Here is a 15,000-nt window from a genome sequence, read left to right on the forward strand (position 1 = left end):
ACGCAATCTCAAAACACACATATATACGTTTTGCCCACACACAGCATACACTTGTGTGCGTGTAAAGGGTGTATAATTGTACAGCCACGCACACGCGCTCTCCTCAGATGGGTATAGCTGCGTGTCTCGTCCCATCATAAGTGATTATCAGTTATGTGCTGTTGGAGAGATGAACAGGGTAACGCCAGCCGGCGAAGTGTGAGAGATGTGGATAGAGAACCCCTCCCTCCCTCCCGCCCCCCCCCCCTCCCTCCCTCCCTCCCTCTCCTCCCTCCCCCCCCTCCCTCCCTTGCTCCCCCCCTCTCCCCCCCTCCCTCCCTCCCTCTCTCTCCCTCCCCCCCCCCTCCCCTCCCTCCCTCCCCCCCTCCCTCCCTCCCTCTCTCCCTCTCTCCCCCCCCTCCCTCCCTCCCTCCCTCCCTCCCTCCCGCCCTCTCTCCCTCCCTCCCTCCCCCCCCCTCCCCCTCCCTCCCTCCCTCCCTCTCTCCCTCCCTCTCTCCCTCTCTCCCTCCCTCCCTCCATCTAGCATCTGGCATGACAGCCCAGGGCAGCCTCTGGTTAGCATCTTGGACCATTCACCCATGAGATCACATCACTCAGCTCCTTAAAAGACCACAGCTGTCCCCGGAGAGAGAGTCAAATGTTTATAATTCGAGTAAATTATGCCGAAAGAAAACAGGCCCAAACAGTTCCTCTGCGACGAATCAAGTGTGTGTTTATGTGTGCACGTGTGTGCGTCGTAAGCCCACCTTAACAACCTCCTCATCTGTCGACTTGCACTCCACCGACTCGGTCACATCTGTCACCGAGCCGTCCGTTCCCACGGTAACCACTTTCACCGGGAGCGCGACCGTGCGTCCGGTGAGAATGGCTGTGTTCAGAATCTCCGAGTCCTGAGAGAGAGACAAACAGACAGGAAGCAGATGGACTAAAGGAGAGGTCACTCGCAGTCCACTGAACACAGACTGGAAACCATAACAACAACCGTTCATTTCAGAGTTGATATCAGGTGATTGGATAATCAGAAAATCCTCACCTAATCCTTCCATGTTAACGTTAACATTTGAAACACTGGGAATGTGGCATTACGTGTGTCAAATAACACAACTCGGAATGTTATGTCGAGCTACTTTTAAGAGCCTTGACTCTCAAACAAAGGTGGAAGATAATTAAATCAATTAAAGTGAGGTCTCCAAATCCCGAGCTAGCTACACGCTAGTGGATCGCATGTCATCTTGGCAGAACAGAAGTATGCTGCTCATCCCAGCTTAGTTTCAACTAAAGCTGTTACGAAGACCACAGTACGTCTTTGAAGCGCACTATTGAAGCAAGTCTCCACACGGTCTTTTGTTCCCTATTGTTATGTCCACCTGCTTGCTCCTTTGGAGCTAAACAGATAACATTATTTAACGCTACACCCTGGATAATGGAATTTCAAGCTTGTTAATAAAATGGAGACCCCCCCCCCTCCCCCCCCCCCCCCCCACACACACACACACACACACAGACCCACCACTCCTCTCCACCACCACTCTCTCGCTCCTCCTCACCCTCTAACACTTTTTCTCCTATACGGTTAAAGGGAGCAATCTTCTTTTTCGCCCCGGACAATTTTCTCCTTAGAAGAGGGATGAAATGTTGAGGTTCGTTTTTTTCTCAGCACTCTGAATCCAAGCCGGTGATTATTTATATCAAATGCATAGACTGTGCCGCAGTACCCCGGGTTATGGAAAAGTACCGGCGTGAGTCGTTATCTTTTAGATCTCAAAATCAAGCAAATACAAATCAGATGTAAAGAGAAAGTTACTGTACGCGTCTGGAGCAGACAGTTCCCAACACTGGTTTATTTACTGTCAAAATATTAATTGGTTACGACCTGAGATGTGATTTCCACCCACATTTGGGGAAAATTGGAAGGAATAAGCGGTTGAGTTTCTCCTCAATTGAATACTAGAAAAAGGAAGCGGATGTGAGAAAACATGCAGCACTTCTGCACAAAAGCAAATGCTTTTAACCGCCAACCAAAGTACTTCTTTGGTGGATTCGGAACCAATAATGACAGTGTCGTTCAAGGTTTCAAACTATGCATCTATAGACATCATTTTACCATCATCTTTCCCACATAAAAAATTATCATTTTCTTTGTCTCTTCTACATATGAAACGATAAGTGAATGCTTCTTACGTAAACATTTTAAATATCAGAAGAAGTATCTAAAATGGAAAGGACTTCATTTGGGGTCTTTAAAGCCAAATATTCCTCCAAGTGACTACTGATGGCAACGTAAACGTTGCATTTTCCAATGCAGATGGGTTCTGAGATTGTGTTGAAAGGGAACACTTGACTGACAGTTAAATACTCTTTGTTTCAAAGCATGTCTTGGAACTCACCTTATTAAAAAGGAGCTAACTATGAAATGTGATGCGTGTGTGTGTCAGGTTGGCAGGTAAACGGGCTTTTGAACTCAAGGCACTTAAGATACTCTGAGAAACACTCAGAAATGACTGACTTATATGAGTGGGTAGTCGTGTGTGTGTGTGTGTGTTGTCTAGATTCTCTGTGTACCATTCAGCTCCACACAGGGAACCCTGACTCCATCCTATTTGGCCTAGGGTCTGAAATTAAGTGAGATTTGCAGCGACAGCGGGGGTGATGCCGGTGGCACGAGAACCAGCCACGGTCTCTGCGCACACTCTCCTTTTCTCCCCGCCGTGAGCCCAGTCTAGTGTCTCCCCCCCCCCCCCCCCCCCCCCCTCCTGGGGTGAGAGCAGCTGGAGGGGGTGCATGTCTTATTCATAGCCCCTGGTCCATGCATCAGCCCAGCAGTTTGTAAACACACACCCATCTCCAGAGAGCCATCTCATTAGCTTAAGCAATCCGCACGCACGCACACGCGCACACACACACACACACAGCCCCAGCGGGCAGGGGAGCAGCAGGATGATCTTCCCGGCCTCTTCACAACACGGCGAGGACAGACAGAGCTAAAGGTAGGGGGGAAAGTGAGAGGGAGGGAGGGAGGGAATCGATAAAAGGCCATTACGCGTCCTGTATGGGGTGGGCAGTGTGCGACGGGAGGCCGGATGTGTGTTATAGAGGCTGATATGGGGAGATGATTGGTACGTAGAGTATATAAACACCCACGATGGTTGTGTAGCACAGAGAGTCGGGCTCAAGGACAAACCGTGAAAAAGGTGCAGTAAACTCCAGCCCACTATCTCACACCAAACCCATATGTCTGTCTCTACCTTTCTGTATATCTCTTCAACACACACACACACAGAAATACACACACAAAACATTTGATGTCGACAATGGCCTTTGCGCTATGGCCTGAAATGGTGAAATAGAAGCAACACACTGCTTATAGATAGACACGAATGTACACACACTCGAACTCACACCAACAGTTGCTGGCCTCGAGATCGGTGTGAATCAGGAGAGTCAGGGAGACGAAGAAAAAACGAGTCAACTGTTAACAGGTAGCCTTTCGAGCAGAGCCCTTACCATTTGCAGGAGAAACAGTGGGCCTGAAGGAACATTGTGAGTCCCTTTAAAAGTAGCTCTGGGGATTACAAGTTACGGAGACTTGATGTGGAAACACGTGCTGAACCTGAGGTAACACAAAAACGGATCAGGGACCCCGAGCAGTAAGGTAGGCCCAAGTTGTGTTGAGTTGGTTCTGTCCTCGACACACCCCATTACTGTCTGGTACACTGCGTTCACCCAGCTAATTCTCCCCCACCTCAACCGTGTCTCCAGTGCCAAAGGTTCCCAGGGGGAGAGCCGGGGGGGGGGGGGGGCGCCGCGAGGCGGAGGTGAACGGACAGCCGCAGTACGAGGCTTGCTTTGTCCGACGGTGGTATGAGAATCATGAGTGGACCTCATGCTCTACAAAGTTCTCCCAACACCCAGAAATCCTGTTGAGCCGAACCCTGTGAACAGCCTTGAATTTTTCATCAAATGTTTCAGCCCATGGAGGGCTTGAGTTTGGCCACGGTTTATGTAGTAGTTATGCTGACTCACTGAGAGGAATACTGTGTGAGAACAGGAAGTTCAACTTTCGACGGCACTTCATATCGGTTATCAAGAACGATGTCCCACCTTCCAACACTCACGCACTCATCCTGTCAATTGCGGATCCTACAGAGATATCCCCCAGGAAATCAGGAAATCCAAAGAACCCCCTTTCCCTGAGAGAGATACCCTTCACTGGCTTACGCCAAACCAGAAGAGGGTTAGCATTTTGCACTGTTCTGTCAGAAAGCTGCGAGAGCAGAAAAAGATTACAGTCCAAAAGTTGCTGCACACCATCACATCACCTGGGTTACGTATAGTACGAGGAACACTTTGCTGCTTAGAAGCAACACTGGGGATTTCAGTGTGTTAGCAAATAAAGATTTCTTTTTGGGAAGCATTCTGCCATCCTCAGAGGTAGTAAATACCATTATTGATTATTTCATAAGGACTAAATGTGATTTATACCCTCCTCAATAATTAGATATTGATTTATTACACAAGTTGTTGGCTTGACAATCTGTCGGTTCTTTGTTGGCTTTCTCCATTATCACGTGTCTGTTGGCTCAGATTCCAGGTAGAGATTAAATATTAAGTGCTGTTTTTTCCTCCCTCGACTCTCCAAAGGATTTTTGTTACAAACTAAATGTCAAGTCAATAACCCTAAAAAAAGTATTTTCACCTAGGAAGGACCCAGCTGTTAACTGCAGGCATGTTGATTGGACTAGGCTATTGTGAGTTAGGGTCCTTGACTACATTGGGGTCTTGCTCTGGCTACGCTGCTCCCCCAACACGCTCTGACAGAAGAGACAGAAGAAAAGAAAACGATAAACAAACAAACTAAAATGAAACTGAAATGTACAAAAAAAATGAAACAGATGTTGCAGAGGGTTAGAGAAAGAGAGAACGTGAGAGAGAGAATGAGAGAGGACACCCAAGCTTTCTTGACTAAACGAATCCTCACCGAGTAAAATTGAAAAAGGGATTGAGAAAGATTTGACTTTCACTGATGATTTGCCTGTACAGACAAACTTTACTGTTTTAAAACGAATAATCCACAGAGAGACAGAATGAGGGAGACAGATAGAGAATGAAAAAACTGAACTAACCCTGGCCCCCTTCACACCAGAATAACAGAACAGCGTCATCAGAATTTCACATATCTACCAGAGGACTCGGTTACGCTTAAAGGGATATTAAAACATTACTGTGCATGATGACAGCAGCTTGGAAGATTCTTAGCAGGCTAGATAATAGCCTCCCTTTGCTAGTTCTTAGCGCGGCGCTACGGCTTCTCCAAACACACTTTCTGACAGCAGGGACAGGCTGAGCGATGGCCTGGCTGCTATCGCTGGCTGGTCTGATCATGTGATTGTTGTGTGTATAAATCACTGATACAGGGACAGCTTTTTCCCCCGTTTTGACTTATCTCTCCCGTCTCTCTGAGGAAAACATGTTGACATCGGAAGGATCGTTTGTTTGTCCACACGGCGCAACTGTCGATACATCTCGCGAGCGGCGCGGCGCACGAAACACAAGACGGTCGAGCGAACCCTTCACGATCGTGGCGTTGAGTTTAGCGCCGTGCCAACGTCTGGGACTGGAATGTTATGGGACTGTAAGAGCTAAATGCTAATCTTTGGAGTAAAAGAATGCTCAGAGGCTATAGATACAATGCTAATGATAGTGTTTGACATGAGCTGTAGGGGCCACCCTGACTGTCTCCTCTAATGAGAGAAGAGAGACAGGAGGCTGGGGGAAAGGAGAGATCAAATATTCATGTGAGGAATGCAGCTCATAAGACCCGTGTCTTATACGGACAAATCTTCTGTACATTTACAGCACTCTCTCCTTTCTCTCCGTCTCTCATTAGGAGTTTTGACGAAGCTTTTTTTTCTTTCTTCTTCCCTCCCCCTCATTTCACATCTCCTCTCCCTCTAGTTCTCCGTCACCCTTACGCCCTCTCGTAAACGGATAGCGCCGTTAGCGGAGCGGGTTTCTTCAAATGTTCCGCCGGACGTGAGCCGGCAGGAGGCTGCTTCTTCACTTGTCGGACCGACGAGTCGTAAAACACACAGAGAGAGAGAGAGAATAAAACAAGAGATAGAGAAGAACATGAGGGAGAGAGAGGAGCCACCGGGAGCAGGGTCCATGTTTCTCTTGAGAGTCACGCAGGGGGAAGCTGCGCAGAATGCTGGCGATGATTGGCGCCCGGCTGCGTACGCCTCCCTTCTGGTCCATCTGAGTGGAATGGTGGTGATGCTCTCTCTAGATCTTCCATCTCTCCTGGATGACTGTGGCACAGCGTGAACACCCAAGCCTCATCCCTGTTCTTCCATGTGGAGGCATCGCCCCATGCCTGGGATGATTGTTGGAAATGATTCACATCACGTCGACACATGATTGGCAGCTTTCACGCAGTCGCCATTTTTGGAGAGTGTTTGAATGCTTTGTACATTAAGAGATGCCTCTAATAGGAGAGGCGTGGTCCGACCAGGCCCCAGGCTGAGTGAGCTGCAACGGAACTGGCGACGCACCAGTCACAAACAGATCCATCTTCCTCTCCTGAAGGCACTCTAAATCTGCTTGGCTGACACTTCAGCGATCAACATTTCACCCTTGAAATCTTGATCTACTGATGTACTCAACCCACACTCATGTAACTTTGAACTCAGGTTGGGGGCATCACAAAGTGGTTATGCTGTTAGAGAAGGAGAACCTGTAACCTTTACATTGTTAAACATGCTTAGAGGTAATCGGATTCCCAAATTGTCCATTAATGACACATTCTCTAAAACATTTACTAGTAAAAGCATTAAGATTTTCTTCCATTACAAAGACCGGAACACTTTGTGAAAACTGTTTAAAAAGCGTAATCATAAAGACATATTCATTATTATAATACCATTGTTCCTCAGATCCAGAAGCAGCGCGATCGAAATTTTTTAGGAGGATTATCCTGGTTTCCAAAATCAATTAGCTTCTCAATCAAGAAGAGTACTTTTAATCAAATGACAGCTAATTAAAGTAGCGCACGCTTGGTGTTTAATCCAAGTGAACCTCACTGGACTTTGAACTCGGCACCTCAACTCACTCAACCAAACGCAGCCGCCTTCATCTAAAAATGTCACTCCTGCCAAGCAATCAACAGCAAAACAGGAAGTCGCCCAGAATTTCAAATAGTCTTTTATCTTTATTTATGTGGGAAAACATGACTTTCTTTTGTTAAACATCCCAGACTCTGCAGAAACAAAGACATCAAAGTGCTCGGCCGAGAGTCGACACGCGTTTCCAATGTACAAAAGGAGGTGTTGTCTTTGTTCCTGTTTTAGAAATGTAGCTTCCCGAGGAGTGGATCGAGTCATGTGACACACACCGACACACACTTATATTGTGATTCACAGATAGACAAAAACAACACCCAGACACACTCACACACACACATTGTGACACACGCTAGAAACAGACACGCACTTTTCGCTCATTCTATATTCAGTTCACTCTCTCTCTCTCCCCACTCACCATGGCCAGGGGCACGATGCCTCCCATGTCCTGCGGCGCCAGGCGGATGAGGGTCTGCACCTCGTCCGTGAGGGAGTGGGACAGGGGGTACTCCACCTGCCAGGACACCACCCTGCTGCCCAGGGGCACCAGCAACCCGTTCACCTCCAGGTCCACCTGAAGAACACGCTGGTAGCCTGCAGCCTCCCCACTGGAGGGAGGGAGGGAGGGAGGGCATGAGAAAGGAATAATAAAACTTACCGGGAGAAAAATCACATTTAAGGCCTCAAGTACCGAAAGGTGGAACTGTGTATTTGAGAGGTCCACATGTGAAGATTTGAGAGGTCCAAATGTGAAGCCCATCAGCATCTAATAAACTGCCCAAGGAAGGGCAGAAAGCTACCCAATCTAAATGTCAGATCAGTTCCTAACATCATGCCAATACCGTCACACAACCAGTTTAGATTCTTTTATTTTTCCTCGTTTCACTGGGAACTCAACCTCCCTCTCTTTACAAAGCATGAGGAAGAAAAGCAATTTACTTTGGTTCTTCCTCCCAGACACTTCTCGTTGAAGAAGATTTTCTGGACGAAGCATAGCATTCCCCCCTCTGCTGATTGTGATGCAAACAAAGCAGAAAAACAATGAATACCAAATCCCCAACTTATTTGATTTGCTGAGCCTTCATTTTGATCAGCCTTTTCGCCTCTCCCCTCCAGTATTTTATATCTGAAGACAAAGCTAGATTCGAAACATCCCCAACAAAACAAACGCAAACGCAGTACATGACATCTACAAAATAGTATTTGCTCAAGGGAGCTGAGGGGTTTGGTGTGTGTTCTGAAGCACAGACAAACATCGTTATCGAGCTTCATCTTTCCAGCGTTACCATACAAAGGGAAATCAGGCACAATCTGAGTCACAATTAAAAAAAATATATAAAAACACTTATCAGAAACCAGTATAGACAGCAAACACTGAGATAATAGGCTTGGCCTTGATATCAAACACCCAGTTGTGCATGGTTTAGCAATAATTTACTGTTATACCGTGTGGTGACTAAATCCAGGCTAGAAAGATGGAAAGCTAAGGTGTGAATTCTTAGTGTGAATTATTGTAATATTCTCCTTCTAGTTTACCATAAGATTATCAGAAGGCTTTCCGAGACAAAGAACAGGATTAAAAAGCTAAAAACTAAATGAATTAATTAATATCATATTAATATATCATGTTACGTGTCATATAGAAAACACACACCCACATGTCAAACAACTTCACACACACACTCACACACACACACACACATCCCCACCCACGAATGCACTCCCTTGTGCATTGTGAGAATGCGTCCAGCAGAGGGCAGTGTGCTGAATTGTCCTGTCAGCGTGTGGCTGGGATGATGAATGACCAGAGCAAGCTGGTTGGGAGGTCAGCCTTCTTACACTGTGTCTCATTATAAAACCTAAATGAAGCATCATACCACGGCCTGGAATGGTTCACACATTTCCTGGACCATTCTTAAAGCGCACTTTGAACCCAGACCCAAAAGCCCACACAAACACAGACACAGAAAGACGGGTGTTTACACACACACACACACACACGCACCTTCGTAGTTGCCGAGAAAAAAATGGAAATCCGCCTGGCTGTTGAAGCCGCGCAATGGCCATGGTCATTACCAAACAGAAAAGGCTGGGATTTGAAAGTTGAGTCATCGTGCAACAGATGAGTGATATGCCTGCCCGATCCAGCTGACAGGAACAAAGACACACATGAATGTGTGTCACCCCAAGAAACACACACAAATGGTTCCAAGCTTTGAGAGCTTTGTCTCCAACGACGAGCTGATAGGGGAAACTAAGGGCCCGGAGGAGGAGAGAATGTATGACAGGAGAGATGGAACTCCTTCAAAAAGGTAAACAGAAGACAGCGAAAAGCAGATGACAGAGAGCGCGAGGCAGCGGTAAGTGTTTGCGTGTGCTCTAACACCTTTATGAATGGCTATAAATGGTGGTGGGGAAGGAAGGATACTCTGGGCTTTGGAGACAGTGGGAAATGGGGGCCTTTCATGCACAGGGGGCGATTTGGTTAGCATTGACAACAACGGTACATCAAAAGAGAGAGAATCAATCGGGACCCCGAAGCTCCTGCACCACAGAGTTTTGCACTGAGCTGTACACTGCTGAGTGTGTGCCTGTGTGTGTGTGTGAGAGCGCGTGTGTGTGTATATGACGTGTGTTGGAAGATGGGAGATTGCTTTCGTGCAGGTAAAAGCTGATCAGACACAGCCAGAGTCGGGGAGCATTAAACGGTGGAAGACTTTCAAATCCTGGATCATGGGTAATGCATGCATCTGTGGCTCGGTGCCGTGTGACGGGGTTGGGGCCGGGGCCGCCTGGGGGCCCAGCGCTCCGGGAATCTGACCCAGGTCTAAGGCCTCGATCTGGGGTGAGGCAGGGCATTCCAGAACCCCTGCAGAGAGAGCAAGGAACTCAATCAGGGTGACTGCATGGGGGCCCCGAATCCAGGGGCTAGAACTCAATAGTGCGGAAGTATGGAGTCCCACACACACGCACACACGCTCTCCCACACACACACGTGCATGCACACACACAAGCATATTGCAACCGAAAAAGAGTGCAAAATGCGAGCATAAACACATCTCTTTCCAGTCATGCATCCATTCCTGAAAATATTCGATGCGTCTGCTCTTCAGTCCCCGGTGTAATTGCATGTCGACGCATGTCTGACCACGGTATCTCCAGCAGACCATCTATGGCTTCTTTCTTTTGTAATAGGTAGAATAGCAGGGCACAGGAAGTGACACGGCCTGGCCAGACAGTTATTTCCTCCTCGGTGTCAGGCTTGACAGTGATAGATGATGTGTCATCTGTCATTCACATGCTTGTCTGTCTTTACTCGGGCGTAAAACAGGCACACTGAATTACTAAAAGCTTTTCAAGCCAAGGTCATGCAAGCGAGAAGCTGTATTGTATTACTTTGACTCACACAGCAGTGAAAGCATGGACATTAGACTAAAATGTTATGATAAGTGGTATGGTCAAAACATTTGGGGGGGAAATTGAGTATTATTTTAAATCTTGTTATGACTTCAGTGATCAAATGTAGTATTTGTTGGTCATTACTGCTTAACATGGAGGCCTAATATTTTAGTCTTCCAGCCAGGATATTACAGGTCAAATATACTTGAATCAGAAGAACGTTTAGCGCTTTGAACTCCGTGTGTTCAAAGAAGCATGAAGCTAGCCCAGCCTCCAGAAGCTATTCAAGTCAGAATGGACTCAGAGCAATAGCTTAAAATGAGCTAATTCATAAATAGTTCAAGACCTTCTACTTCTCCAAGCAGATTCATTTTGACACTGGGCTTGGCAGAAGCGTTTAACATTCAGAGCCACAGAATCGCTTAGTACAACAGTATAGAGATTTAATTTTCTGAGTGTGCGTTCTCACAAACGTTCGCATTTTCATAACTTTAATAGGTCCTATCCTAGTCCAACCTGCAGACACTCATTTCAAGATGGCTACTGCTTTGTGTAAGCTAATGACAGTAAGAACATTCTAGAGTATATTATGAGAATAAAGGCAAGCCCTGGCTACCATTTAGAACATTTAGAAACCATCTGAGGGAGAAATAACCATGCTAGAGTCCAAAGACATTCCCTTTCATCAAAAGTAAGACATTCACATTACCTCCTTAGCTCAACAATAAAAAGGTGAACTGTGACATAAAGCTAAAATACACACTATAACTCAACTCTACTGCTCTCAGTCAAACTAGGCGCACCATTAAACATTCACAGGGCACAGATTCGGCAACACGAAAGTGAATTCTCAGCTGTAATAAATGTGAGTGATACCCACTCTACGGTAACACTGCGGTAGCTAGACACCGCTACCGCTAACTGATATGAAGACATACAAGGAGGCAAAAAACCCAAAGTGTCGTCCTTCGTCAGAGCATTCTCGACGTGGGTGAGAGACGGCTTCAGTCTCTCTCGCAGCACACTAATTCGTGTTCTCCGTGCCGTGAGAACTGACGAGCTCAAATCCCCATCAGCACGCCGGTAATTAAGAACGGGGATGCACACGCACTCGGGATTCACACGGCTCGTTCGCTCACGTACACTGGGGCGCACATGTTAATGGGTACGTGGGTGCTATACATGTAAATTAGGCAAATGGCAAGATGCACCGTAAAAAGTCAACCCGAACAATATTCTTTATTTTAGATTTAAGATTGCCGGCCACTTATGTCAGATCCTCAGCTGGCTGCTTTATTTTCCTTCTAATGAAAGCTAATGCTGTCTGGAATTATCTTTGATGGAAAGGGAGGAGTTGGTGGGAAAAAAAACTGTAAGGTAGGTATTGTCACTGTCGCAATAAACCAGAAACCAACCTGCCTGTGATGAAAGTTCGACTTGTAATTGCAGGAACACAAGCGTGACATCTGAGGAGACACCCCCCACACACACACACACACACACACACCCACGCACACACACATACACACACACAAACAACGGCCACAGAGACTTCTTGTCAATCTGCTATTAATTACCTATCAAGTCAGCGCTAGAAAAACACAAAAGCTGCCACAACATTTCATGTATTTATCCTTGTACCAGAGAACCCCTGCTGAAACTGAGTAGGCTGGAGGCTGGCTCTACAGTCGTGACATGACAGCCATACTATGCACACACACACACCACACACACACACACCAACCACACACTACTGTAGCTATAACGCAGGCTAGCTGCGAGCATCGTCCTCCCAAAAACAGACTCATCTCGGGTTTGAATCTCCCGCGCCACACCGCTGCAGGAACGTTCCACACAGCAAGCATCAAAACCCCAACGTCTGTTAGACGGCTATGAGAAACAGCCAATCAGTGCGTGTGTGCCTGAGCCTGCATGTGCGCTTTGGTCAGTCTGTCGGTCCCATTGAAACCCCCCCCAGTCGCCGGGGTGAAAGCAGCAAACGGGTTTACGCGTTTCATTGTTGCGCTGCGGAGAAGGTGCACGCGGGAAGGGGGAAACCTTCAAGTCATTTACATACCGTGTCGACTGTGCTAAACTACGAGATGGAAACAAGCTAAAATGCCAGACGAGCGGTCCTTTAATGTCAGCTGCACGCGCCCAAGCCATGTTTCTCCCCCGCTAACAACCCCCATGAAAAGGTGAAGCTCGCACCTCGGAGGGAATCGCCGAGGGGAGATACAGAGACACCGACAGGCGGGAGAGAGCGCGTGTAGAAGGGCGAGGAGAGGAATGCGGGGCCTCGCCACTGTATGTGCGCACACGCACGCTCTCTCTCGACTCTAATAAGGGCACATGCCGTACGCGTAGACGACTGGAGTATGCATTATCCACCAGCTCAGTCACACTCACGATCTCATTACGAATGTACAGATCGCGGTGGTAGCCCTGAAATGGCGTGTACAATTTACCCCTACGGATTGATGGATCGTTCCCATGATATGGTAATACCAGGCCGGGGGGAGAGGGGGGGGGGGTGAGGGGGGGTTCAACAGAAAGCAATCCTCCTGTGCATATGACCATGCTTTCTCCTTCTCTCCTCCTTCGCCCTCGTTCTCTCTCTCCCTGTTGGCCCACCTCTCCCCTCCTTCTCCCTCTCTCCTATTCCTCTCCTCGTCCTCCCTCTCCCCTCTCTCTCTCGATTCTCCCCTCTTTCTCTCGCTCCTCTCCCCCTTCCCTCTCTCGATTCTCCCCTCTTTCTCTCGCTCCTCTCCCCCTTCCCTCTCTCGATTCTCCCCTCTTTCTCTCGCTCCTCTCCCCCTCCCCTCTCTCGATTCTCCCCTCTTTCTCTCGCTCCTCTCCCCCTTCCCTCTCTCGATTCTCCCCTCTTTCTCTCGCTCCTCTCCCCCTCCCCTCTCTCGATTCTCCCCTCTTTCTCTCGCTCCTCTCCCCCTTCCCTCTCTCGATTCTCCCCTCTTTCTCTCGCTCCTCTCCCCCTTCCCTCTCTCGATTCTCCCCTCTTTCTCTCGCTCCTCTCCCCCTCTCTCTCTCGATTCTCCCCTCTTTCTCTCGCTCCTCTCCCCCTTCCCTCTCTCGATTCTCCCCTCTTTCTCTCGCTCCTCTCCCCCTCCCCTCTCTCGATTCTCCCCTCTTTCTCTCGCTCCTCTCCCCCTCCCCTCTCTCGATTCTCCCCTTGTTGTCCCTCTCTTCTCTCGTCGGCTTTTCTCTGTCTTCCACTCGCATGCAGCTAGTTGCTAGACAGTCAACAACACGTAGCTTCTTTGGTGCCGACCGGCCCCAAGTGCTTTGGAAAGAGCAGAAGATTCATCATTCCCACTGCGCATTTGTTACCATGAGCAATGGCCCCATCGCCAACACTGGTGATGGCAGTCCGCTCTCGGTAAAGCTCTCTGTATATTTTAGGAATCTCTGTCAAATTAGCCATGCCCTATAGGCAGAAATACACAGCAAGATTTCATTTCTATAAACAATGGTGTTCCTTATTGCATTGGCCACGACCGCATCATCGTGTTTCATTAAAATGCAAACATGCATTGTGCGGCGTAGTGAATATCTGTCTGCATGGCAGCCAGCGGTCTGTTGTGGAGTCATTTAAGGATATCCTCATCGACAGAACAATGATGTGTGAAGATTGAAAGGTGGAGAGGGTTCGATACTCAAGGCTCCAGTCTCGATGGGAAAGCCATACATTCTTTAGCATGCATGCTTCTGCAGCTTGCTCTCACCCCACCTATGAGAGCAGCCAATCAATTGGAAGAAGGGCAGGGCCAGTACAGAGTCACATTTACAGCTCAAGCTAAATCAAAGGTCCTGGCGCAGTTCGATCGCAATGAGGACTCGCCTCACGTTGTGTCAGCCAGATGCAAGGATGTTAATGACCAGGACGGAGTGTGTGTGTGTGTGTGTTTGCGTGGTCTCTGGAGGTTGAAAAACAAGACCAACACTGGTTAACAGCATATGCTCTTTGTGTCTCCTCTGATTTGTTTTTCTGTCACAATCTGTACAATTAACCATGAACAACACTTAGTCCACCAGCCAAATGTCAAGCCACCAGGTGTGCTAATGTGCGTGCATGCGTGTTCAGGAGCGCGAGCGTGTGTGTGTGTCCTGTTTATTCATTCACCTTGGGTGTTTGCATATGTCTTTGTATCGGAAAAGGCGAAGGGTTGTGAAATTGTGCAATTACCTTCACATGGGTTTCGAGCACATTTGTAAATAAATCACTGCTCGCTGCTTATCCGAGATGCCATTCAGTTGAAAGCAAAAGGAAGGCGATTTCGCTATCCTTTTAAACTCTCACCCCGCCGTACCTGCTTATCTACGAGAGCACCAACGCCTATGCGACACTTTCCTCTCTGCCTGTACGATATTAAAAGGGATTTGTACATCAGGCTTAGGCGGGAGCGATGCGATCGTTAGATGGATACAGCGCATCGATCACAAGTTATTTAATTTGCGTGAGTGG

At 47.8% G+C, this 15,000-nt stretch overlaps 1 protein-coding gene across 1 annotated transcript in view; it reads right to left on the minus strand.

Annotated features, from left to right (window-relative positions):
- Window positions 1-725: 725 nt before the first annotated feature.
- The window catches only part of LOC124462588 (transmembrane protein 132C-like), a gene marked incomplete at its 3' end in the record, with an annotated part of 76,156 nt that continues 61,881 nt past the window's right edge, over window positions 726-15,000 (minus strand). The window contains exons 6-7 of the mRNA XM_047014212.1: window positions 7,537-7,726; window positions 726-890 (exon numbers count right to left, since the gene is read on the minus strand). Coding sequence (XP_046870168.1) covers window positions 726-890; window positions 7,537-7,726 — 355 coding nt within the window. The remainder of the gene's footprint in view (window positions 891-7,536; window positions 7,727-15,000) is intronic.

The sequence above is a fragment of the Hypomesus transpacificus genome, unplaced genomic scaffold (genome assembly GCF_021917145.1).
Source record: "Hypomesus transpacificus isolate Combined female unplaced genomic scaffold, fHypTra1 scaffold_227, whole genome shotgun sequence".
Lineage (NCBI taxonomy): Eukaryota > Metazoa > Chordata > Actinopteri > Osmeriformes > Osmeridae > Hypomesus > Hypomesus transpacificus.